Source organism: Candoia aspera, chromosome 3 (genome assembly GCF_035149785.1).
Source record: "Candoia aspera isolate rCanAsp1 chromosome 3, rCanAsp1.hap2, whole genome shotgun sequence".
NCBI classification, from domain to species: domain Eukaryota; kingdom Metazoa; phylum Chordata; class Lepidosauria; order Squamata; family Boidae; genus Candoia; species Candoia aspera.
This window is the reverse complement of record NC_086155.1, coordinates 34,006,685-34,032,256: the sequence shown is the minus strand read 5'-3', so window position 1 is coordinate 34,032,256 and position 25,572 is coordinate 34,006,685. Positions and strand designations below refer to the sequence as shown.

General features: G+C 40.2%; 1 protein-coding gene across 1 annotated transcript in view; it reads left to right on the top strand.

The window, feature by feature from the left end:
* The window catches only part of LMOD1 (leiomodin 1), a 33,808-nt gene extending 14,045 nt beyond the window's left edge, over positions 1–19,763 (top strand). The window contains exons 2-3 of the mRNA XM_063297326.1: positions 14,555–16,087; positions 16,916–19,763. Of these exons, the coding sequence (XP_063153396.1) occupies positions 14,555–16,087; positions 16,916–16,942 (1,560 nt within the window). The 3' untranslated portion in view covers positions 16,943–19,763. The remainder of the gene's footprint in view (positions 1–14,554; positions 16,088–16,915) is intronic.
* The last annotated feature ends 5,809 nt before the right edge of the window (positions 19,764–25,572 follow it).

The window sequence follows — 25,572 nt, the reverse complement described above, 5'->3', positions numbered from 1 at the left end:
CTTTCAGTCGAAAGATATAGACAGCAGTATGTAGAAAGCTGACACTATGTGTATAATCTTTTTGAGTTTGGTAGTAGCTGATCTATTATGGGAGGATATAGATCTGAATGAGATCACTCAGAATGATTACTCCTGAAATATTTCTTCAGTGGAATTGGAGTGTGGTGCTATCCACAGCCACATTTATGCAAAAATGCCTTTAGAAATATGTAAGCTAAATGGCAGTTTGCTGCTAGTAATGCATGAAAAAAGCCTGGGGGTATGCAGATCAAGTAAATCTTAATTTGTTTTTGGAGCAGAAGTCCAGTCTGACACTTTTTTCTAAAATTTGTACTATACAGTTTCTACAACCTTTCTATAAAGAAACTTTATAGGTTCTATAAAGAACCTATGAGGGTGTGGGGCACTTCAAATTTTAAAGGAAAAAAGTAAATCACAGCCACCTCATATTGTCAGTGAAGAAGTCCAATCCTCCTAAACTGGGGCTTTCAGATCAGGCTGCAAAAATCTGGAGGACAACTGTTGTTGTTGTTTATTCATTCAGTCGCTTCCGACTCTTCGTGACTTCATGGACCAGTCCACGCCAGAGCTTCCTGTTGGTCGTCAACACCCCCAGCTCCCCCAGGGACGAGTCAGTCACCTCTAGAATATCATCCATCCACCTTGCCCTTGGTCGGCCCCTCTTCCTTTTGCCCTCCACTCTTCCTAGCATCAGCATCTTCTCCAGGGTGTCCTGTCTTCTCATTGTGTGGCCAAAGTATTTCAGTTTTGCCTTTAATATCATTCCCTCAAGTGAGCAGTCTGGCTTTATTTCCTGGAGGATGGACTGGTTTGATCTTCTGGCAGTCCAAGGCACTCTCAGAATTTTCCTCCAACACCACAGTTCAAAAGCATCGATCTTCCTTCTCTCAGCCTTCCTTATGGTCCAGCTCTCGCAGCCATATGTTACTTATGGGGAACACCATTGCTTTAACTATGCGGACCTTTGTTGTCAGTGTGATGTCTCTGCTCTTAACTATTTTATCGAGATTTGTCATTGCTCTTCTCCCAAGGATTAAGCGTCTTCTGATTTCCTGACTGCAGTCAGCATCTGCAGTAATCTTCGCACCTAGAAATACAAAGTCTTTCACTGCTTCTACATTTTCTCCCTCTATTTGCCAGTTATCGATCAAACTGGTTGCCATAATCTTGGTTTTTTTGAGGTTTAGCTGCAAGCCAGCTTTTGCACTTTCTTCTTTCACCTTGATCATAAGGCTCCTCAGTTCCTCTTCGCTTTCAGCCATCAAAGTGGTATCATCTGCATATCTGAGATTGTTAATGTTTCTTCCAGCAATTTTAACTCCAGCCTTGGATTCCTCAAGCCCAGCATGTCGCATGATGTGTTCTGCGTACAAGTTGAATAGGTAGGGTGAGAGGATACAGCCCTGCCGTACTCCTTTCCCAATCTTAAACCAGTCCGTTGTTCCGTGGTCTGTTCTTACTGTTGCTACTTGGTTGTTATACAGATTCTTCAGGAGGCAGACAAGATGACTTGGTATCCCCATACCGCTAAGAACTTGCCACAATTTGTTATGGTCCACACAGTCAAAGGCTTTAGAATAGTCAATAAAACAGAAATAGATGTTTTTCTGAAACTCCCTGGCTTTTTCCATTATCCAGCGGATATTGGCAATTTGGTCCCTAGTTCCTCTGCCTTTTCTAAACCCAGCTTGTACATCTGGCAATTCTCACTCCATGAATTGCTGAAGTCTACCTTGCAGGACCTTGAGCATTACCTTACTGGCATGTGAAATGAGTGCCACTGTTCGATAGTTTGAACATTCTTTAGTGTCTCCCTTTTTTGGTATGGGGATATAAGTTGATTTTTTCCAATCTGATGGCCATTCCTGTGTTTTCCAAATTTGCTGGCATATAGCATGCATTACCTTGACAGCATCATCTCGCAAGATTTTGAACAGTTCAGCTGGGATGCCGTCGTCTCCTGCTGCCTTGTTATTAGCAATGCTTCTTAAGGCCCATTCAACCTCACTCTTCAGGATGTCTGGCTCTAGCTCACTGACCACACCGTCAAAGCTATCCCCGATATTGTTATCCTTCCTATACAGATCTTCCGTATATTCTTGCCACCTTTTCTTGATCTCTTCTTCTTCTGTTAGGTCCTTGCCATCTTTGTTTTTGATCATACCCATTTTGGCCTGGAATTTACTTCCAATGTTTCTAATTTTCTGGAAGAGGTCTCTTGTCCTTCCTATTCTATTGTCTTCTTCCACTTCCGCGCATTGCTTGTTTAAAAATAATTCCTTATCTCTTCTGGCTAACCTCTGGAATTTTGCATTTAATTGGGCATATCTCCCCCTATCACTGTTGCCTTTTGCTTTCCTTCTTTCTTGGGCTACTTCTAGTGTCTCAGCAGACAGCCATTTTGCCTTCTTGGTTTTCTCTTTCTTTGGGATGTATTTTGTTGCCGCCTCTTGAACAATGCTGCCAACTTCTGTCCAGAGTTCTTCCGGGACCCTATCTACTACGTCCAGTCCCTTAAATCGATTCTTTACCTCCACTGCATATTCCTGAGGGATATTAGTGAGCTCATATCTAGCTGATCTGTGGGTCTTCCCTAATCTCTTTAGTCTGATCCTAAATTGTGCAAGAAGAAGTTCATGATCAGAACTACAGTCAGCTCCAGGTCTTGCTTTTACCGACTGTATAGATGACCACCACCTTTGGCTGCAAAGGATGTAGTCAATCTGATTTCGGTGTTGTCCATCTGGTGAAGTCCATGTATAAAGCCGTCTCTTAGATTGTTGGAAGAGAGTGTTCGTTATGCAGAGTGAGTTGTCTTGGCAAAATTCTATCAACCTATGTCCTGCTTCATTTTGTTCTCCCAGGCCATGCTTACCTGTAATTCCAGGTGTCATTTGACTGCCCACCTTAGCATTCCAGTCTCTGGTGATGAAAATAACATCTCTTTTAGGCGTGTTGTCCAGTAGGTGCTGCAGATCCTCATAGAACTGCTCTACTTCAGCTTCTTCAGCATCTGTGGTTGGGGCGTATATTTGGATCACTGTGATGTTAGATGGCTTGCCCTGAATTCGAATTGAGATCATTCTATCGTTTTTTGGATTGTATCCAAGCACTGCTTTAGCCACTTTACTATTAATTATGAAGGCTACTCCATTTCTTCTGTGGTCCTCTTGTCCACAGTAGTAGATCTGGTGGTCATTTGATGTGAAGTGGCCCATTCCAGTCCATTTCAGTTCACGGACGCCCAAAATGTCTATCTTTAATCTTGACATCTCACCAATAACCACATCCAATTTGCCCTGGCTCATAGATCTTACATTCCAGGTTCCAATGGCGTGTTGATCCTTAGAACATCGGATTCGCCGTTCACCACCAGCACCGTCGGCTGCTAACCGTCCTTTCGGCTTTGAGCTAGCTGCGTCATCACGTCTGGGGCTAGTTGAACTCATCCTCTGTTCCTCCCCAGTAGCATTTTGACCATCTTCCGACCTGGGGGTCTCATCTTCCGATGGTATACCGACAACTAGGACAACTAGGAAACTCTAATTCTTTGCTGACTTCTAGTGATTGTGCAAATTTTGGCAGCTCAGCTCTCATAGCCCAGTCCTACACATACCAATTTTAAAAAGGAGGTTGGTATCAGAACTCTAGCAAAGTTTGACTTCAGCTACAGTACTGTCTGTTCTGCCATATATATCCAATCTCACTCTCACTGAGGTCTGTATCAGACTTCATTCATTTCTCAAGTCAAAACCATTACAGTTGTAAAAACAGATGACCCTCAGATCAAGAAGAGCTATAATTTGGGAATGAATTTATTACCAGAAATACAGCCACAGCTGAAAACCGCAACAAATAGTTTAATATGCTATGACTTTGTGTTTTCACTTGAATAACAGAAACTATGAATTGGTAAGTGTTATATTTTGCAAAGAGGATAATATTTTAAGAGCTGTGAAAAAAATCTAATGCATTTTCATCACAGAAAAAGCCACTGACCAACTTCATGTTGCATTACAGTAAGCCGTAGCATGCTTTTTTGGTTTGTTTTTCGCTTAATGGGTTGAATGAAGCCATCTATTTATGTATTTATTAAATTTATATACTGCCCAACTCCCAGTGATTCTGGGTGATTTATAAACCATGTTTTATGATGGCTTAGCATTATGTATAAACCCAGACATTATGGTTTATTATACAAACCATGGTTAAGCCAACTATGATTGGGAAGGTGTGTATAGCAATATATGGAGAGCAGTAGGCTTTCTACTCCAATGAAGAAGCTGTTTTGATGTTCTAGTGAAACATCCTATTTCTATCATCTCTTTCTATGCTAGTTGCATGCAGCACCATGCACAGCCAGCATGTCAATATTATTGGGCATCATTTAGATAAAAAAACAAGCAGGCTGTCTCTGATACTCAAAACAAAATATCTACCTGCTTCTGTTACCAATAGATACAATTAAAATGAAAATATTGCAGGGAATGCCAGAAAATGCAGGTACAATGCCATCTTGACAGAAGTTATGTTGAGAAGTATCACCACTGTGACTCTATAAGCAACCTGAAGTAGATACTTTGTAAGTGCTTCCCATAGAATTGCATTACACAGAGCAGGTTGATGAACTCCAATATTTTGTGCTTCCTGAAATCCACAGTTTTGCTAGTGGCCTGTCTGTTCAGCCAGATATTTAATCTGGAGGGTACCACATTGGAGAAGCTGATTTTCTTTATTGCAGTTTACTGCCTGAAGGCAATAATACTCTCTCTGATGGATTTTGGTCTGGAGACCCAAATAAATATTTTAAATTTTCTCAGTTTCAATTTCTAATATGGTAAATATTGATAGAAATAACACCCATAAACCAAAGCTCTTTGGGATCCTCAATCTTTTTTAAGAATATAAAGGGGTCCTGAGACCAACAAGTTTGAGAACTGCTGCATTAGGACATATTTTTGTGCTGGTCCCTTCAAAGCAAAAGGGAGCTGCACAAGAGCTAAATGTCATTGGTGGGCTGATAAACTGACCCTGGACAAGTTATCCAGCCCTCTGGAACTAAACTGTTCATTTCTCATACATACATTGGCTTTTTTTTTCTCTTTATCATGCAGTGTACACCTAATCTTTAAGATAAAATTGCATGCTGTATGAAATGTATGGTTTTCGTGATAGGAAACTCTGGGCAGAGGAAGTTTTAAAGCCACCACCCCTAATAATAACTTTTGTAAAATTCCTCATACAAGAGTTTTGTTTTGTTTTGTTTTAAATCCACTGGCACCAATGAAGTGTTCTGTTTTGTTTTTAACATCCTCAGGAGGAAGAGGAAATGTTGCAAACCATGGCTGGAGGAAAGATTTAAACTATTTTCTTTGCAAGTGGTGATGTCAATTGGGATCAATGACTAGGTTCAAGCATCACACTACACCTTAATGTCGCTTGTTTGGTTTGGTTGAATGAACCCAGCTGTTGTGATTTGTAAAGCATGATTTATGCATATTCAATAAACCATTGTTAAGCAAATTATAATCATGATGTGTGAATCCAATCATAATTTTTATTCATGCTTATTAGAAAGCAGAGGTATTGTTTATTAAGTTTTGACTGTTAACAGTACTGGAACCAAATTCATATTTTATACTCTTTGCGAACTACTTGCTAAGTTCTGCGGCTCTTTTAAGTAAATCTATTGGTATGGGCTAAATAATATCTAAATAATTGGTTCCTTGAGTCCAAATCCAGCAGAGTAGCTGTACTTGAAGACCAAGGCAGGATTAATGCATCATTGTTTAGATTCCAAAACAAGGCATTTCCAGAGTTGCCTTTTCCTTTTAAGGGAACATTGCAGTGGAGTAGAGTTCAGCAATTGCCAGCAGTCACCAACACTGTTCGCTTTAGTATGTTTAAGGAGAAACTAGCTCCATTTTAGTTTGTCAAAACATTTGTGATTAATCCTAAAGGACTGCTTATTTTTAAAGAAGGGGCAGAGAATGGAAAGTTTGTGCCAATAGCTACAAGACATGGTGAACTGGAAGTTTTTTTCTGCATTCTCAGCATGGCATCAAATATAGGATTGCAAGGACCAAAGCTGAACAAGGCTTCAGAAATGTTATAATTCAGGGCTGCATATAAATTGACCAGATTCAAAAGCCACAAGGCTTGGCATCCTTTAATCTTTATTATGTGTTTAGAGCAAGGATGGCCTATGAATCAAGTTTGTTATAACCATAGTTTTATTTGTTTGTTGATTCATTAATTAATTCATTCATTTAACATTCATCATGCAGTGGCATGATGTGGTAATGAAATGAGATGCTTTACCTATACTGTAACACATATGTTCTTTTCCCCTATGCTAGTTCTGTTAATATTTGCAGACATTCTAATTATATAGGCAAGAAATTTAAAATAATGGGGAAAAGAGGTTCAAAGGTTTAAGAAAAATAAAGTAAGTCAAAACCTGCTTCAAAAATTTCTAAGAAGGCTTTCTCAGCATTAAAAGAAATTATAGTGGCTGGGTTTTGTTTGTTTTCTGTCACCCAAGAGCATTAGTTAAAAATCTGATTTTTGTCAAAGTTTGACAGCCCTTTATAATAAACCCAGCCTGAACTTGACGCACAATAGTTGGAAGAATCAGCTACAATCTAAAAGACAAAGTAGCTGGGGGGAACAAAAAACTAGCATCCTTATTTATAAATTACATAGTAGGATTTTTGCCCAGTTTAAAATAACTATATTTGTCTCTTTAATACTAAAAGGTTTTCTTTGAAAAGATTACTTCAATAAAAGAAAAGAAAAAGTCCCAATATACTTTTATACCAATCTACCAGATAAACATCAGGCCAGGAGTCTTTACTAATTTCAAAGATTTAATTTAGTCACAATCGTTGAAATGAATGGGATAAAATAAAATTAGTCACTTGGTCCTGGGACAACTGGTAAGTTCACTTTCTTTTGGAAAAAAAACAGAAAACCTATTAATAAAAAAATTAAAACATACAATTTATATTTAAAAATTAAATGTTTGTTTAATAAATCCAGAATCTGTATACATTTTCCCAGATATATCCCAAATCAGTGATACAATATTATGTTGCTCAATTTGCTTGAATCTGAAGGCCAAAAATTATGTTTTTCTCTCTTTTCTCAATTATCAATACATGGTGCATTGTAATAAAAATACATTTTAGAAGCATAAAGCTTGTTAAGCTCATGTGTAAGAAAGATCAAATATCATTGTTGTTCAGAAGATGGATCAGATGCATAAAGGATTTATAATTCTTTTACTCTACAAATTCACATTTGTCTACTTGCTGTTTCTTTTTATTATGGAAGAACCATATGCGATAATTCAGCCTCAGATAAAATGCTTTGGCAGTATCCCATACTAAATACAGTGATGTAATCAATTCTCTGTGATAAAGAAAGAAAACCCACTACCATTTCCTGTACCATTTTTGTCACATAAAATTATATGTTTCATAGTAGCATGGCCTGAAATTATAATAGCATCTATATCACATGGTTTAATTTTAGTTATCAAAGAATGAGATACCAGGACCTGGAAATAATCCAGATGAAAGCAATATCTGCATATGGAAAAAAGGAAAGTACGTTCCTAGTGGGAAAGATTCATTGAACAGCACAAATCAGTTACACTGATATGTATAATCTTGCAAAATACTATAAACCCAAGTATATAAATTGGGTGATGGAATGTTACAATCTAAAAATGGATCTAAATTGGTTTCAATTCACCTCCAGCTGTTACATAGTTTGCTGGTCTGCTATGTTCTCAGCAGCTTCCTTTTTCCCCCTTCCAATTAATTTAAGGATGGCCAGAAAGGCCATGGAGTCCAGTAAACTCTCTTCGCCACCATGTTTTCTCCACCACTTTTGCCAGCATACCACTTATACATCTTTACATTCCACACCTACATCTCCCAGTAGGCACTCTTGGTTTCTCTCTAGGCTGAATGAAGCCTTCTCTTCTTTCTTTCCTACATTATGCCCACTATACTTCAATGGTTTTCCTTCTTTTTTAAAAAAGAAAGTTGTGAAGCAACAACACATGGGAAAAAAGCTGAAAAGCTTCAATGAATGCTACTCCTTTGTTTCTATAAACCTGAACCACTATTTCTTCCTTGTCATAGTTTCTGTGGACTTAGAGGGAAATAAAGGAATAACCCATTCCCTTTGCTTTATTGTGGCTTCAGAACAACAATGATACAATGGGGGGGGTGTCTGCATTATGTGAAAGGAGAAAATGTGGGGAGGGGGTGTGAAGGCATCCATGTGTACAAACATCTGGGAAAGCAAACAAAGGACTAGTGAGGTGGAAACAATTCCCAAAAGGAAAAAGCAGGCATTAGTAGACCCAGCCAGCCAGACATTGCAGGTTGTCTTCCTTGCAGTGGAAATGAATGGGAAAGGCAAGAAGCAGAGAAATAACCAGTCAAGTCTGGAGTAAACACCATAAGGCCCCACTGCCAAACCTCTACAATCCAGAATGGATTTTGTTAAGTCAGCCTCAGGAACAGCCAGAAGCAACATAGGAGACACGCTTCAATGCAGAATTGCCCCTTAGAAGCCTCACCGTAAGTGGCAGAGGCTTATCAGCTCCATGAAAAGGAGAACTAAAATGGGACGAGTCCCTGAATCTTCAGGCAAAGTTAATCCTTCCCATATTGGAACTTCCACAGGGCTGGGGGGTGCAGTTCAGCTTCTGGAATTCCAGCTACACGTGGCTGAGTGAAAATGAGAGTCCAGGGATTTCGTCCTGAAGAGTTTGATCAATCTCTAGTAAATTCATTACAGGTAAATCTACTGACTTCCCATTATATTCCAAATAAGACATTTTATTCTCAGCCACTTTCAATTTGATACTTAACAGTATTAACAATATCTTTAATTGCTTTTATAAGATAGCCTGTCTTATTTCCAGAAAAATGACCACCACATCTTTCTCAGTCGTCGCCCAAACTCTTTGACTTAGCGGAGGAAGATTTTGGCAGAACATTCTTGGGCATCATCTAAACAAAAAACAAACAGGCCGTCTCTGATAATCAAGGCAGAAAATAATTACCTGTTTCGTTTTTTTTTAATTTGTTTAAATAATTTATATGGCCGCTCATCTCTGGGTGGCATACAAAAATTAAATCCCAACAATTAAAAGAATAACCCGTGGTGCCCCAGGTAAATGACACCTTCCACTCATAAGAACACATCAACAACAGAGCTAGCCTAATTTCCTGGAGGAACAGCCACGTCTTCAGACCTTTACAAAAGGCCAGTAGGGTTGGAGCTATCTGGATCTCTGGGGGGATGCTCTTCCACAAGGCAGGCACTACCACAGAGAAGACACAACCCCTGGGTCCAAGATGACAGTGTTTAATAGAGGGGACCCAGAGCATGCCCTCTCTGCTAGATTTGGTGGAGCGACTAGAAACAATGGGGGAAAAGACGGTCCCACAAATAGTCTGGCCCTTTATCAGTGTCAACCAGCATCTTGAACTGAACCCAGAAGCTTACTGGGAGCCATTGTCCCTCCTGTTACCAATAGGAGCAGTTAAAAGGTTTTCAGGATAAACATACAATATTCCAGGGGATAGATAACACCAATACAATGCTTTCTTGTCTAGAAGTCTCCAGGTCCTGAACATCTTTATTGACATCCTTCCAACTACTTGAAATGTAGTAGTATTCTCTCTCAATTTTCTTTCCACAAGACTAAACATATCCAGTTCCTTAATTCTCTTCTCATAAAACTTAATTTTGATTTCCTGACCATTCTCACTGCCATTCTCTATATATGTTCTCTGTTCATTTCTCTCTCTCTCTCTCTCTCTCTTTTTAAGTTGTGTTGCCCAGAATGGGATGTGGTACTCACGTTTTATCAATACAGTATAACTATTCCCTTTCAAGCTTTGGGCCAGGCAGTGTTGACCGCAAGACAGGTCTTGAATAACTAGGGCTCCTTGCAGCTATTTAATTAACAAAAAAGACATATATTTTTGGGTTCACATATTGCACCATATAATGTTAGCTGACAATGGAATGGCTAGTGAAGGTGAAGCTGTATGTAATGATAGGTTATGATAATATGACACAATGAATCAGCCAACTGCAACTTTATGGTTCACTGTATCATGTGAATCTAGACAACTAGTTAATTGAGAAAACCAGAGCTAAATAAAAAGTATAACATTGTTACTGCCTTTCTCTTTTTTCTTGAAAGATGAGTAGGAATGGACTGCAAATTGTGGAGAGGGAGAAAAGGATAGTGTTGTGTTTCTAGTAGGGACATTTGAGCTGCAAATATCCGAACAACCATTAGGTGGCAGCAAAGAGAGGCAAAAATATCTAGTGATCATCTGGATGCTTTACTTCAGATCTTGTAGCCCTACTAGTAGGTAAATGAGATCATAGTCTGTCTATCCTGGAATATTTTGTTAGCTTGTTTGTATTCCTAACCATGATGAGCAGCTCTAGATACTTACAGTGCAAATAAGGCCAAGTAATCTCAAACTAAGTACAGAGATTCTTTTCCAAAAATGGAGCTTGTTTATTTCTGTATGTAAACAGCAACTTAAGGCAAACTCTGTTGAATCATGTGATCTGTTATTTCAAAGTCTTTAGAACAGATGGCCTTTTCTGTGGATTTCCTTTAGCAAGAAGATAGAGAAACATAGACTCCTGCCAATGCCAAACGTGAAAATCCATATAAGCCTGGGAGATTCAAGTCTAATACTTTGGTTAAGCTATTCTTACATGGGAATGGACAGCTAGATTTTATGTTTTAATACATCTTGATTCCACTCCAAAGGGCAAGTTCATTGACCTGAGAATTTGGTTTAAGCTACAGGTCCAGCACAACCCAAACAACTGTCTTATGGGACTTCTCTCTAGTTTCAGCAGGAACAGAAAAACATAACTGAAGTTCATACATGACAAATTGTCTTTGTATTTTCTTTGCTGATTCTTTTAACAAAAGAATGGTCCTTACTGATGTACGTTTTATAGTGTAATTCATGGAATTTCATTGGATCTAGACAACCCTGTCAAGTTTTAACATTCCTGTTTTCCAGCTACATCTTCCATCTTTTTAGTTATTGTAGAACATCTATTAAGCAGCACAGTAGTTTTTCAGAAATATGAATACAATATGCCAGTGGTTCTTAAACAGGGGATAATTGACCCTGAGGGGGTAATTTGGGCATATCCTGGGGGGGGCGGTGATGGAGCAATTTGCAACTGCTTGTTTGTGAGTGGGGGATCCAGTTTGGGAATGCCACTGCTGAGATGCTTGTGTGAAACAACAGAGTCTGGGGTTTTTGTGGGGGTAAAGGCATTATTCAAGACTGGGAAAAGGGGTAATTGGGTGAAACAGTTTAAGAACCAGTGCAGCATGTAATAAATAAAGGGTGAGAAAAAATATTTTGTTGTGGGATTTTCTCTCATTTCTCCATTACTCAACTTGCATTTTCAGTTATACTATTATATTATACACTGATGACCAAGTCTTCTGAAAAGCATTTGCCATCTTCCCTGTGTTATTTTACAAAAAAATGAAATGAAGCTATATTATGTAACCCAAAGCAGCCGATTGTAGAGTGGCAGCTGTAATTCCACTGCCAGGTCCAATTCCTGGCTGGACTCCCTCCTCCACATTTTCTACTCTTTTTGCCTCTTCATGTGTTCTTTCCTTCGGGTCCAACTGTTCAGAGAAAGGGCCCATATCTTGTGGCTAATAGTGCTTCTCCTCACTCTTCCAGCTGCCATGGTAAGGAGAAAGTGCAGGAATAGCAATGCATGAAGTAAAGCAGTAGAATCAGAAGGCTCCAGAGTTGGATAGTAGTACCCCCTGAGTTCCCCTAAAGTCCTTGGCAGGTGCTCAACACCATACTGCATGTTATTCTTCCAATTTTAAATGCGCTGCCGATTAGTCTCAACGTTCTTGGATGATGCCAATTCTTTATTTTGGCCCAGCTCTCTCTGTTTGTGGAACATTACAGTCATTTGGGGAGGGGTTCCTTATGCCCAAGTAATTTGGTCTAAGATCAAAATAGCTTGCATAGCTGCATTTCTTCAATTATGCCGAGTCCAAAGTGGGAGATGGGAAATTATACTTTAACAGTAACTGAACCAAGGGGCTTCCCCAGTTAAAGTACTCATGTTTCATGATTTCATGATTATTTATTTCATGAAATAAATAATTTCATGATTATTTATTTATTTATTTATTTGGTTACTGTCGCAGAAAATATATACCTCAAGACTAATCTTGGTACATACACAAAATATTCTCTATATAACTAACTGACTTTCATTGTAAATGCTTTTGTAATTTTGAAGAGTATGGAGTGTTTTTCTGTATGGTGCTGAATACCTTTCAATTCTAAATATATCATCTCTGCAATGTTTTGAGTTATTATTATTGATTGAGGCCCATGATTTTCTACTGTTGCTTGATTATCTTGGGTTTCTGTATGTCTTGTAATTCTTGCAGACTCACTGGAGTTAGTTCCTCTAGGATGGTGTTTCTCAATCTTGGCAACTTTAAGCTGTGTGGACTTCAACTCCCAGAATTCCCCAGCAAGCAAGTTGGTTGGGGTATTCTGGGAGTTGAAGTCCACACAGCTTAAAGCTGCAATAGTTGAGAAACCCTGCTTTAGAAGTTTCAGAAAAGCAAGCAGCAGAAAGACATATTCCTAAGTCTAGTGAGTATAGTTTGATCAATAACACAAGAGGGATGACAATGTAGGATTCTAAAACAAAAGCCTCTTAGTCCTTTATCTCCAGAGCGGGAGGAAGAGGTGCAAAACAATGAACAAGCATAGAAAGAATGACACTTAAATGGTCACAATGAGTAAAGACAGAATAGAGCACAGCGGGATGGTTCAATTTGGGCATAGATTACTGTGCACGATGGTGCCACAGATGACTGGACATTATAGAGAGAGAAACTTGAACTATTTTTTTGAGACAAAAGAGAGAGTTGCGGAGAAATATGCCTGTTTTACTTAGTGTTATGGGGAATAGAATATACAGCTTATTCAGAAGCTTAACTGCCCCACAAAAACCTCTGCAATTCAGCTTTGCAGAACTAGTGAACACGATGCAGGAATATTTGGTTCCAAAACTATTACTGACTGTAGAGCATTTAAAGTTTCACAACTGCAAACAAGAAGAGGAGAGGCCATTACAGCATATGCAGCTGTACTTTAAATATGTCTGAACATTGCGTATTTGGTGAAGGGGTAAATGATGCATTCCGAGATCAGCTAGTTTGTGGAATTCTGAAACAAACATTTAAAAACCTCAACAAATCTAAGATTCTTAGGACATTTAACTTTTAGAACAGCAACAAAAATGGCTAAACAGTATTCATGGAAACTGCTGCTAAAGTTACAATATAGCTTCAGTCAGGAGTGAAAGCAAATGTGAATAAACCTGGCAATGGCATATAGACAGACAATAACAAGTCAAAATTAACTGTGTTATTGTTGTGCAAGATATTTACACACACAAGCTGAATGCAGATTTAACGGAAAAATCTGCAGGAAAATGAAATAAACTGGGACTTATTCAGTGAGCCTATCACTCAAAGAAAAGCAAATCATTTTCTACAAATAAGCAACCAGACTATTAAGTATTACTCCTTTTAAGTAAGAGTGCAATAGTGTATGCCATAGATCAAGAATCTGATAATGAAAGTGAAACAGGCAAAGCAACCCTAAAAAGCCACAGCATAAAAGGTGCATTGAGACCAACAATATGGCTCACCCCAGAAATGGCTGTCAAAACTATATCATAGCAATTGACTCTATCAGGAAAATCACTGCATGAATTTGAGCAGCCTTTCAGAGATGCTAAATTAAAGCCATCAGAAATACAATTAATAACATACTGGAGAAAAGATTGTCCCCAAGCATTTTATCTGAAACCAACCTATTTCAGCAGAATATATTGGATCCTACAAAGATAATCTTTATGAACACCCACCACCAGCAGCACATTAGGTACAAAAATGCATCACATGTAGTTTGCCCCCCCCCCAACGTGGTTTTATTCCACGACTCTGACCGCTTTTCAAACATCTTGCCTCAGTTCCTTAGCATCCAGTATCCATCCTGTTTGTATCAACTTCTGCCTTTCCCCTGCTTCATCACCTCCAGCAGCAGCATCACTGAGAGGAACTTCAGCATGAAGCATCCCACAATTGCAGTAACAGGTACAGTTTGCCCAGCGGCCACAGACTCGAGACTTCTGCTGTGACAGTCTGTGCTAACAGCACCACTGCCGCATGCATTTTTCACTTTAACTAGGCAGCTGTATAACTAGGCTTAACTAATATTTGGAAATGGTAGTAATATTAGCTCTGGTTTTCATTGACTGAATGCTGGTTTTTATTCTACTAAATATTTGTTTATTACTGCATTTATATCTTGTCTTTTTTTCTGGGAGCTCAAGATGACTTGTATAGGATCATTCTCTCTTACCAAGTTTTCTTTCTGCTTCCCCCACTCCCAAGGAAGCAAAGGCAACAGAGAAAAAGAAGGAGGCAAAGATTCCCGAAGACAAGCGTAAGGAACCTTACAGCAGGGATCTGAAAAAAAGTAGACCTTCTGATCTGATGAAAGAAGGGAAAAAAGAAGAACAGGTCCAGAAAGCAAACCAGAAGGGAAAGGATGAAACAGACATCAACAAGAAAATGGGGCAAGCCAAAGAAGAGAAAACCGGTAAGGAGGAAAAAAGGTTCTCCAGAGAGAAAGAAAAATCCATGGCAGCAGATAAAGGTGTAACCGGCCAGCTGAGAGGGGAAGAAAGGGGTAAACTGCTAAAGAGCAAGTCAGCAGAAGATAAAGGAAAAGAAGAGAGGGCAGCAGAGCATAAGAGAGGGACTGGGTGGGACAGAAAGACTGAAGATAAAAAAGAATGTGAAAAAATGGGAGAAAGAAGATCAGCTTTAAAGCAAGACTCAAAGAGAGAAGATAAAAAAGAATCTCCAAAAGCGGGAGAAATAAGTTCAACTACAAAGCCTGGCTCAAAGGTTAGCAGTGAAGAGAAATTGCTGAGTGACAGTAAAGGAATTCCAGAGACAAAAGTCTCAATTTTAGAGGAAGAGAACATGATCCAGGAGCCTCCTGATAGCAGCCCCTCTAAATCTGCAGATAGTTCCTCAAGCCAGAGCAAGGAGGATGAAGCCGCCAGCATCTTTGATGAACCCTTGGAAAAGGTTAAGAATAATGACCCAGAGATGGTAGAAATTAATGTCAATAATTCTGACTGCATCAACAATGAGATCCTGGTACGCTTTGCTGAGGCCTTGGAATTCAACACTGTGGCCAAGGTCTTTGCCCTGGCCAACACCCATGCTGACGATCATGTTGCATTTGCCATTGCCATCATGTTAAAGTCCAACAAGACACTGACAAGCATTAACCTGGATTCCAATCATGTCACAGGCAAAGGGATCCTGGCCATCTTTCGTGCACTGCTGCAGAACAACACTCTGACAGAGCTGCGCTTTCACAATCAGAGACATATTTGTGGAGGGAAGACCGAAATGGAGATAGCCAAGCTGCTGAAAGAGAACACCACTTTGCTGAAACTGGGCTACCACTTTGAACTAGCTGGGCCACGCATGACAGTCACAAATCTGCTGAGCAGGAATATGGACAAACAGCGACAGAAACGTTTACAAGAGCAGAAACAGGCTCAAGAAAAAGGGGAGAAGAAGGACTTCCTTGAGGTGCCAAAGGCACGATGCTTGCCAACTGGCTCACCAAAGATTTCTCCAAAACCATCCCCCAAAACCTCCCCTTGGTCTTCCCCTAAAGCTCCTCCTAAGAAAGCTGGGATCCCAGTTGCTCCTCCTCCACCACCACCACCACCTCTAGCCCCTCCACCTGCTCCTCCCTTGATTAATGAAAACTTACGCTTGTCCCTTTCTCCGGCCACTCAGAGGAAGATGGTGGAGAAAGCGCTTCCTCCCCAGGAGAAGAATTCCAGAGATCAACTTCTGGCTGCCATTCGCTCTAGCAACAAGAAGCAGTTGAAGAAGGTACATCATTATGGCACTATGCTATAATATGACTTACTTGGTTTTGCTTAAGGTTACACATTGACCAAATCTTGTGGTTGTGTAATCCATATTTTATGCATAGTGTTATATATACATCAGGCCATAGTTCAACAAGCCATAGTTAAAATAAATGATGGTTTATTGCTATGTGTGAATCAAGACACAATCATGGAGGTCATACTGGGATGCAGCACTTGACAATTATTGCTAGATTCAATAAAGCTACCACTTAGATAATGCTACCTTATTTTAATGATTTACTCACGCATACAGTCAGTCACCTCAAATTTCTGTGTCTAATGATGGAATATTTCCCGTCATTTCTGCATGCAAGGGTTACATTCCATAAGTATTGCTAACATGGTGGAGTTTCACACCCAAAAATCTCAATTTAACATCTCTGTTGGAAGATGGATATCTAAAACACCACCTGAGTTTACCTACTTATTAAGATCATACTTGCAGCCCTTCAGATGCCACTATCTTTTGGAGATAAGGCAGATGGCAGTTGAGATGGGATCTCAGGATCTTTTAGGTTTCAGTATCTGCCTCTAAAAACACTGTTCTCAACAGGCAAGCCCTTTTCGACAAGGCCATTTCAGGGCTAACCTAAATTAAGATGTGATTTTGAATAATAAAAATAGCTGAAATGGGAGGGAGCCACAAAGGGATGATGGAGTAGAGTGAAAGGGGATATTAACACACTTGTTTGATGAACTGCTGTATCTTGGAGTTGCTGTTTGTACCACTGTTAGATGCCTCTAGTTTTAGAATTTGTACTAACACGTTCATGTCTTATTTTGGCAGGTGGAGGTTCCCAAGTTACTTCAATAGTAGGGAAAGGAATCTAGATTTCTTGGACAGATGAGATTGCCAAGGCTGAATCACTATGTTTGTCTCTCGGGTGACTGTTTACATGAGAAGAACTCAACAGAGCAACAGTCCGCCCTGCATTAGTCCCAGATGAACAGTGTTCTCCATGGGATTAATTTGGATAGAGGAATTAGATGGATTGCCAAGAGGCATTGTTATCAGGAAGAAGTAATATTTATTTTTAGTGCTTTTTAATAATGAAACTTGTTTTTCTCCTGAGAAGAAGGATCTGCAGATAAGGTATATTTGGGCTTTTTGTCTAGTTTTCCTTGTGGGAGCTCAGAAAGTTAAGGGGCAAATATGGTCAATCTTGAAGAAGTCTGAATTTGGGACATCTCTGCTTACCTCACCATTTCCCAGGCAGCAACACTGCAATCACTTGCCACTAGGAACATCTAAAGAGCTACACTGGAGTAGCAGAGCATGAGAAGGTGTCCAGCATACTTTCAGCACAAGAAGATTCCAAATGAAGCTGTGTCACATTTGTACCGTTTGCTGCTAGATTGAAGTGGCACTGCCATGGTCTGTTATGCCTGGAGTACCGTATACTGAATCAGGAGGGTGGGGGAGAAATACGGAGACAAAACCCGTTGTCCAATGTCTCTGTGATGTCAAGGATTCCATTTCTCTGATAGTGAAAAAGTAAAAACAGATTCCTATAGGCCATGGTTCCTGTGGTGGAAAGAGATGGGTATGGATTTTGCATTTGATTGCTGAAGACTTCTTGTGGTGCCATGAACGTAGCTGCAAGCAAGGGCAGCTGAACCGATTGCATTACTGCTGGGTGGAGGGCCATGCTGCTTCTATCTCTGAAGTAAGCAGCAACTTCCCAGCCTCATTTTAGAATACTTAATTTAGAATTCAAACAGGAGAAAAAGAACAAGCTTAGCTGTGAGTGGGAAGTAATGGAAAAGGCAAGCAGTCTGCATGTATAATGGGCTGAACTTTGGAAGCTCAAATTTGAAGATCGTCAGGCAGCATCTCTAGAACTTGGAGCAAACAGTCTGAGCTCTAACTAATCAAGTGGGCAATAACCCAGATCACATCAGACATCTGTCAAGACATCCATTTACTACATACATGGGATAAAATTTGGGGACCAGGTTTCTGTAATAGTTCTTTTTAAAACAATATGCTGATTTATGGAAAGAAACTCTCTCAAGGAAGAGACATGGTTGACTTTCAGATCTGTGTTTTTGAAATGCCCATCAACAAGCCATGTTATGTGGACTTTGAGAATGCTGTGTCTTCCACCCACTCTATGTGTGAGCTTCCCTTCCTTGTCGCTTCAGTCTTTTTTCCCTCTAAATGAATCCCAATTCATGAATTATATTTTTAGCATAATGGCTGTCAAATACTTCCCTGGTAATATATGGTTATTTAGCATCACGTGGTGGTTGGATCACATGGGTGCATCCAACCTCATCAGTCCTGATGGAGGGAGTACTCATAATATTCAGGCTACACATGGAATGCTAATAGGACACTGAAGTCAATCACCAGCAAGTAGTTCTGAAGTGGCAAATATGCCACAAATGGAATGAAGTAAGCCTGAGAGTAGAAGAGTAACTGTGTTTTTAGCAAATTGCTGAATCTCTGTTTTTAGTCTCAAGAAGTAGTGCTTTTTTTCCCTCATTGTCTTCCCCAATCTAGCTCTTCTGTATGTGCTGGGCTACAGTACTGATCATCCAAACTCATTGACCATGCTAAATATGACAGTGTAGCCCAACACATCAAGAGGATATAAGGTTTGAATGAAGTAGATACCAGAAACAGTATGAACTGGACATGGAGCACAGAACACTTCACCTGCAGAAGAATGTGCAAGACAAGAGCTGTTGAAACAATATGACAATATTGTAATGATTAAAGGGACTATTTCCTTGCCATACGAAGAGCAATGAAGAGCAGCTCCATCAGCAAACCAGCCTCCTGGTAGGCTCAGTAGTTTCCTGGATCTAAATCCAAGTAGTAAACTCAACTAATTTGTGGCTCAGGCTGTAAACTAAAACATATTTTTGCATTTATGTGGCTTTAAGAGATTAATATATAGGTGAATAGATATATCTCACTCTTTGTGGAGCAGTGTTTCATGGCACACACAAAATGCCAAAGCATATCTGCATTGAGATAACGCCAGGGGGTGCAAATGTAAGCAATTAGAAGTTTTTAATTGTCTAGTGTATGTCAGTCGACATCCAAATAAGGAAATGCATTGAGGGATTCTCAGCAGCCTGACAGAAAGCATCAAGAATTCATACTATTAACAAAAATAGAGCTCCCTCTCCCAGACTGCATATCTTGGACTCCATCTTTTCAAAAAGAACAAGTGGAACTCCTACCATCCAGATATGTTGGCCTCTAGTTCCCATCGTCTCCAACCAGAATGACCACTAGAGGACACCAGAGGAATTTATGGAGATCACGACAACCTAACAAAGGGCTTCTTTTTCTGACCAAATGAACAGGCAAACTGAGTCAAGCAGTTCTTGTTTGCATTTGCGAAATGCTTGAGGAGATGTTATGTACACTTCAATTTTAATTCTCTTTTAAAAGGCAGGGGTAGGGGAAAGATATGCTTGCTGAAGAGAAAGAAAAGTTTATTATTTTCATCACATTTGCAAAAATAATGGAGGGGAAAGACAAAACCAAGAGACAAACCACTTGAGCGTGTGATCTCAAATGCAGATGTTGCTGCCATTTTCAACTCTGTAACTCATGAATGTAGTTCCATTATGTATAAAATTACCTGCACTTTCATTAATAAAGTTCACAAAATGCCCCTGATTGTGAGTAGTGAAACATTCTGGGTCCAGAGGCCATGAAGTCCTTCAGATGTGCTACTTAGGTTGTACAGAAAGAGCCATCTTGATTGATGTGTGAGATGGACATAGTGTTCCTAAAATCTTTTAACAGAATCATGTTTCAACCCCCTCCCACCAGCTCTTCACAATTATAGCTATTTCACAATGGGTAACATGGTTATGGCTGTTCTGACTACTGAAGCCAGATTTCTTGTTTTGGGATTTCCATTCCCTGGGTCATCTTGGCTCTAAACCTGAGAAAAGAAACAGGTTGCTCTAAGTACTGACCAGAATATGGCAGCATAGAATTTTATATGTATGCGTTTTTATTCTGATCAATTATCTAGATTTTTTTTTTAAAAATAAGATGAAAAAGTATAATGATCAGGGACACAGGATTTGATAGCACCTTTTAATTTCAGCAATCAGAATTTAGCCACAATACTGGTAATGCTAGCATTATAATCAAAAAGTAGAAACTTTATGTATATATAAGTGTTTATTCTGGATACTGTCACAGAAGAGGTGAAATAAGAGAATTCTTTATATCCCTGTAGAAATTGCAGTACATGGGCAATGGATTCAGTCTCCTCCAAACCACAAGGGCAAACTGGTTAGGAAAAGGAGATTTTTTGGTGTATCTGCTGAGGAGGAGCACTGATGGTAACAAGTTGTGCTGTGCATAAAATTTTAAGAAAAGTCACTGGGGTGGAACATTCCTGTTTGTGTACAAACACAAGTCCTCCATGTGGTCTGAGCATACGGGGCCTCGTGCCAGAGAAAAGTATCTTCTCCCGCCTCTCACTGCCAGGTCACTGTGTTGCTGGCAAGCTCTGTACAAAAGCTGAGGATTTGATCGAGTCCAAGGCAGCTGAGTTATTTCTCTGAAGCCCAGAGAAATGTCTATATTTGGGCATTTTGCATAGACTAACCCAAGCAAAACTTCATTCCTTTGCACTTCATAAGAGTGGGAAGCCTTCCAGCTGCCCCGAAAAGCCAGGAGGAGGAGAACAACGCCTGGCTTGGTATAGGTCTCCCTTAGCCATTCACAGCCCTGCTGCCCCGTCTTTCCCTTGTTGGTGCCATTCTTCTTGTGGCCCCCCTGCCATTGTCACTGCACGTGCATGTGTGTTTATTGTCAACCAATCACAATTGCCTTCTGTTATTGGAATACCCATGGACTTGTTCCTGTCACTGATGTCCTTGATTTTGTAAGTTTCCACTACATTTGGAAAATGTTCTACAGATAATTATCATGGATAATCAGGAGAGGCTGATGCTTTCACGATACATGAATGACAGATGGTATGAAAACAATATCATACTTTCCGAGGCTTCGTTTTCCCACAACTTGGAAAGTATTTTTGCTTGATGGTATAAAAGGCTGCAGTCTGGCTTACTGTTTCTTACTCACTTTCTGCACATTGCGTCGTGTTGCTTACCCTGACAGGGTATAGCATCATGGATATCAGAGCTGCCCATGGGGGTGGGAGAAGTCAACAACATCAAAATACTGGGCGTGCCCAGGTGATAGAAGCCCCACCCCCTTTTAATGTGTGTCACACATATCACAGCTTGGGAAAGGGCTAGGGCTTGGATTGCTGGATCATGCCCATCATTTTGATGGTGTGGATCTCCTGATGAGAGAGTGGGTGTGGGTGTGTGGCGACATGCTTATAATTAGTCTGGCCAATTTGACTGTTAATGAGTGGATCCAGATTTATGATTGGCCTCGTAATCCTAGAAAAAGAAGGAAAGGTGATCCATGCTGTTCCTCCCTTGCCTCCATATCTGCAGTGAGAAGAGTTTCCTGCTGTCTTCATGGCAAGGCCTCCTCTAAAAACAGGGGGTGGAATTCCAGTGTATTTTACACATCAGAAGAAAATTTCTTCTGGAATGTCTGTTGTCATGCCAATGCATTTTATCATATGACAATGCATTTACAGTCCCTTACATTCTAGTACCTTTGGGTAAAACTGAAATATCCAGCACTGAAACACACCTTGGTCTTCTTCAATACAATTGGAGAGAATGCCATAATTTAAATTAGATGCACAGCGCCCATTAATCCTGAGGTAGTTTAGGCAGGACTGAGCACCAATTTAAAGAAAAATTATAATTATTAGCTTGAAATAGTGCCACTTGGTGCTCTTGACTGAAAAACAGGGTTTTTTAGCTTCATGTAGGACACTTTTACATCATTAGTAAGCATACACTGTTTCATCTTCCTCCATTTCCCTCCTCCCTGAAAAAAACACCCCAAGAGCATACTGAGATGTAGTGGAGAAAAACTGGGTTGTTCAGTGTAGTTTTTCCTGAAAGCATGAAGTAGTAATGCCAACTCCTACTGGCATGACCAGACCTTCTGCTGCATCGTGAGGACCCCATTCCAAATACATCTTCTGAGAGGCAATTTATTGGAGTCAAACTTTTCTAGGGCTGTAAAAAACAGTTTTTTCTTAGTTGAGATGAGGGCAGAAACTGGGGAACACAATGGCAACGTTTTGGGGCACTTTGTTCATCTCCTAAGCATTAGAAAGAGTATGGGAGAGTTAAAGCACTGGATCTTGCTATCATGATCAGAAAAACCTGTGTGGAAAGAGTGGAGCAATGGGTTTTAAGTATGCCACATACGCACAACAATGGAATTGCTAACACACTAAAACTGGAATAGCTCTTTGCTCCCTATTAGCTGGTTTTTCAACTTCAGTAATAACTCAGCACTGGAATGAATGGAAAACAGTTTGGGACATTGGTTTAAGCATGCCCTCATGTGGCAAGATTTTTACCCTGCATTGTCAAGGAACAAATGTTGCTTTCAAGTGGATAGTTCCTAGTGCTACCACATGCAATACTTTGTGCAGATATTCCATCTTTTCCTCCAAACACACTTTGGAAGAAAAAGAAAAGAATATAAAGACAGTGGGGAAAGTACTCTGACATTGCACATATGATCCTATATATTTGGTAGCATTTGGTGCGCTACCAAAAATTTGATGAACTAATGGATCATCAAACAAATCAACCCAAAACAACTCATTGGAAGCACAAATGACCAGGCTCAAATAATCCTACTTTGGACAAATTATGCAAAAACCCAGTACTCTGGAAATGACTCTAATACTGGGAAAGGTGGAAGGAAGAAGAGGATGACAGGCAGCAAGGTGGGTGGACTCAGTTACAGTGGTGATGAGTGCACCATTGGGAGACCTGAAGGACCAGGTTGGGGACAGATAGTCATGGAGGAAATCTATCTATGTGGTCCTGGGAGTTGAAAATAACTTGATGGTACATAACAAAAAAAAATATTTTGTAGCAAGGAAAGATACTGACCTCAGGGCCTCATGAAGTCTATGAAGCAGAGCAACTGGATGATACAATTTGTATGTGTAAGCAGCGATTATCACAATGAATGTGTGTCTTCAGATAGAACACACACACACACACAATTATGCAGAGATTATTAACTCATTTAATGCTTTTAAGGTATTTTAATGACCCAACCATTATTAAGGACTGTAATTTCTTTAGGTAACTTCTTAACTCTCTCTTCGGAATTAACATAGCTTCAAGGCAGCAATGCTAGACACACACATGGAAATCCGTCCCACTGAACTTTTTTTGATCATGCAGGAGCACAGCTGAGGGTGGGAGTGGTTGTCTCTCATATGTGCCATTTTCTGGATCTGAATAACATTTTCATAGTATCTACATGTTTAAAGCTGCTTTAAAGACTCTTTTGTAGTGACAGTTACTGTATGTCTAGGTTTTCCAGGGCACAGCTCGATTCCACTGCTGGCCTGCTCCATCTGGTCAGGAAGAACAAAATTCCCCAATGGCTCAGATGGGGTCACCAGTGATGGTGGCAGCAGCACCCAATGGCAGGTAGAAGTGTCTTTCTCAGCAGTTAGGAGGCACTTCCCAGCCATAGGCAAATGCCAAGGATAGATGCCCTGCCCTGGTTGCCTCCTGACTTGTGGGTGGAAAGGGATTCTGGGACTATCTGTCCACTAACCATACAGCAGAGATAGAAGAAACACACACATACACACATAGCAGTACTGTAACTTAATCAGTATTTACAACTTTAATCCACATTATAGCAAACATTTTGCAATGCAAACACTTGCCATTCTGGTTAGAATATGAGACAGCGGTGCAACTGTTGCTGCAATTCAGCAGGCCATTCCCACACAGTGGGAATGTGGTTTGAGCAAAAGGGCTGACTCGGTTAACTCCTCCTTCCTCCAACTCAAAATTTTCTTGCAGGACTCAGAAATGGTCAAGCACAGGGAGAGGAGGTCTACATTGTGGTGCCACAGCATTGCTAAACAGTTTGGTTCTGCAGAGCTGTGTTGTATGTGCAACATCAAAGGCATATGCCCAATGCATAGCTACTTCACACTCGGCTAACACACTTTCCCAGCTGCTAGCAGCCATGAGGTCAGTAGGCATCATAGCACATGGTCACCTTTTCTTTTTCTTTCCTTGCACAGGAATTGCCTTTATACTCTGGATGAAGCATCATGCATTTGCCTTGCTTCCCAGGCCTTCCCTCTGCTGTAAATAATTTAAATAGAGCCTTTGCAACACTGGCAGGTATAAAGTTAACATCCCTTCAGCAGGTGAGGAGGAATAGTTGGGTTAGTCCAACCTCATCCCATTGCACTAGATCTTGCTGATGTTTGGGAAGAACAATGAGATGTAGCGGCAGAATGATGAGCTGGGCCATGCAGCAAGAATATAGCAGGGATGGGCAAACAGCTTCTAAACTACACAACAAATGACTTTCTGTTCTGAAAACTACCAGACTGCCCTAGAATGGCCAGATTGGCATAGTCGGGAAGAAAACAAAAAATTCCAGTGTTCTCTGCAACATTCCAGCAGCCGAATGGTAGGCTGTACACACAGTGGAATACAGATGGAGCCAGGGACTTCCAGAAGAAATAGGCCACGCTACATAAAGGTGGCACCCATTTCATGGTAGGCATTCCCCTCCCCTGCTCCTAGGAATATAGTTGACTGATCAGAGGCAAAGCTGAGAGGTTGGACAAGAGACAAGCAAAGGGGTTAGCTAATCTTAGCTAATCTTTCTTAGTGAAAGGACTCTAAACTGAGTTAGAATATTATGAAAGAACATGTATTTATATATGTGAGAGGGGTCTCACCATGGGAAAAAACATTTTTTTTACATGAGATTTGAAATACATTTTTGCTGCAGTTACTTTTGGCAGTGACTGTAAACCAAAAGCAGCAAGAATGCTGATTTCTTCTACAAATGACATTGCCCTCTCTTCTCATTTGCAGAAAAACAGAAGTGTAAGATGCTGGCTGAAGAGTTCCAGGATTTGAAACCGAAACCATGGAGGGTGCTCAGTTTGGGAAGGCTGTGTTTTTATTTATTTATTTATTTATTTATTTATTTATTTGTCAAATTTGTCACCGCCCATCTCCTTCAAGCGGAGGAACTCTGGGCGGTTTACAATATTAGCTAGGAATTCTGGAAATTCTAGTTCAACCCACTTGGATGTTGGTGGAAGGGATTTGTATAGAAATGGAACAAATGGAACTAACTAGGAAAGAGGGGAATAATAAGACTTCACATATGGAATCAACACTCCTCCAAATGGCTTTCCAACTACCATATCCGTTGTTTAGCCAAGGCATCTCCCTAATACAGTATTTCTCAACCTTGGCAATTTTAAGACGTGTGGGCTTCAGCTCCCAGCTGGCTGGGGAATTCTGGGAGCTGAAGTCCACACATCTTAAAAGTTGACAAGGTTGAGA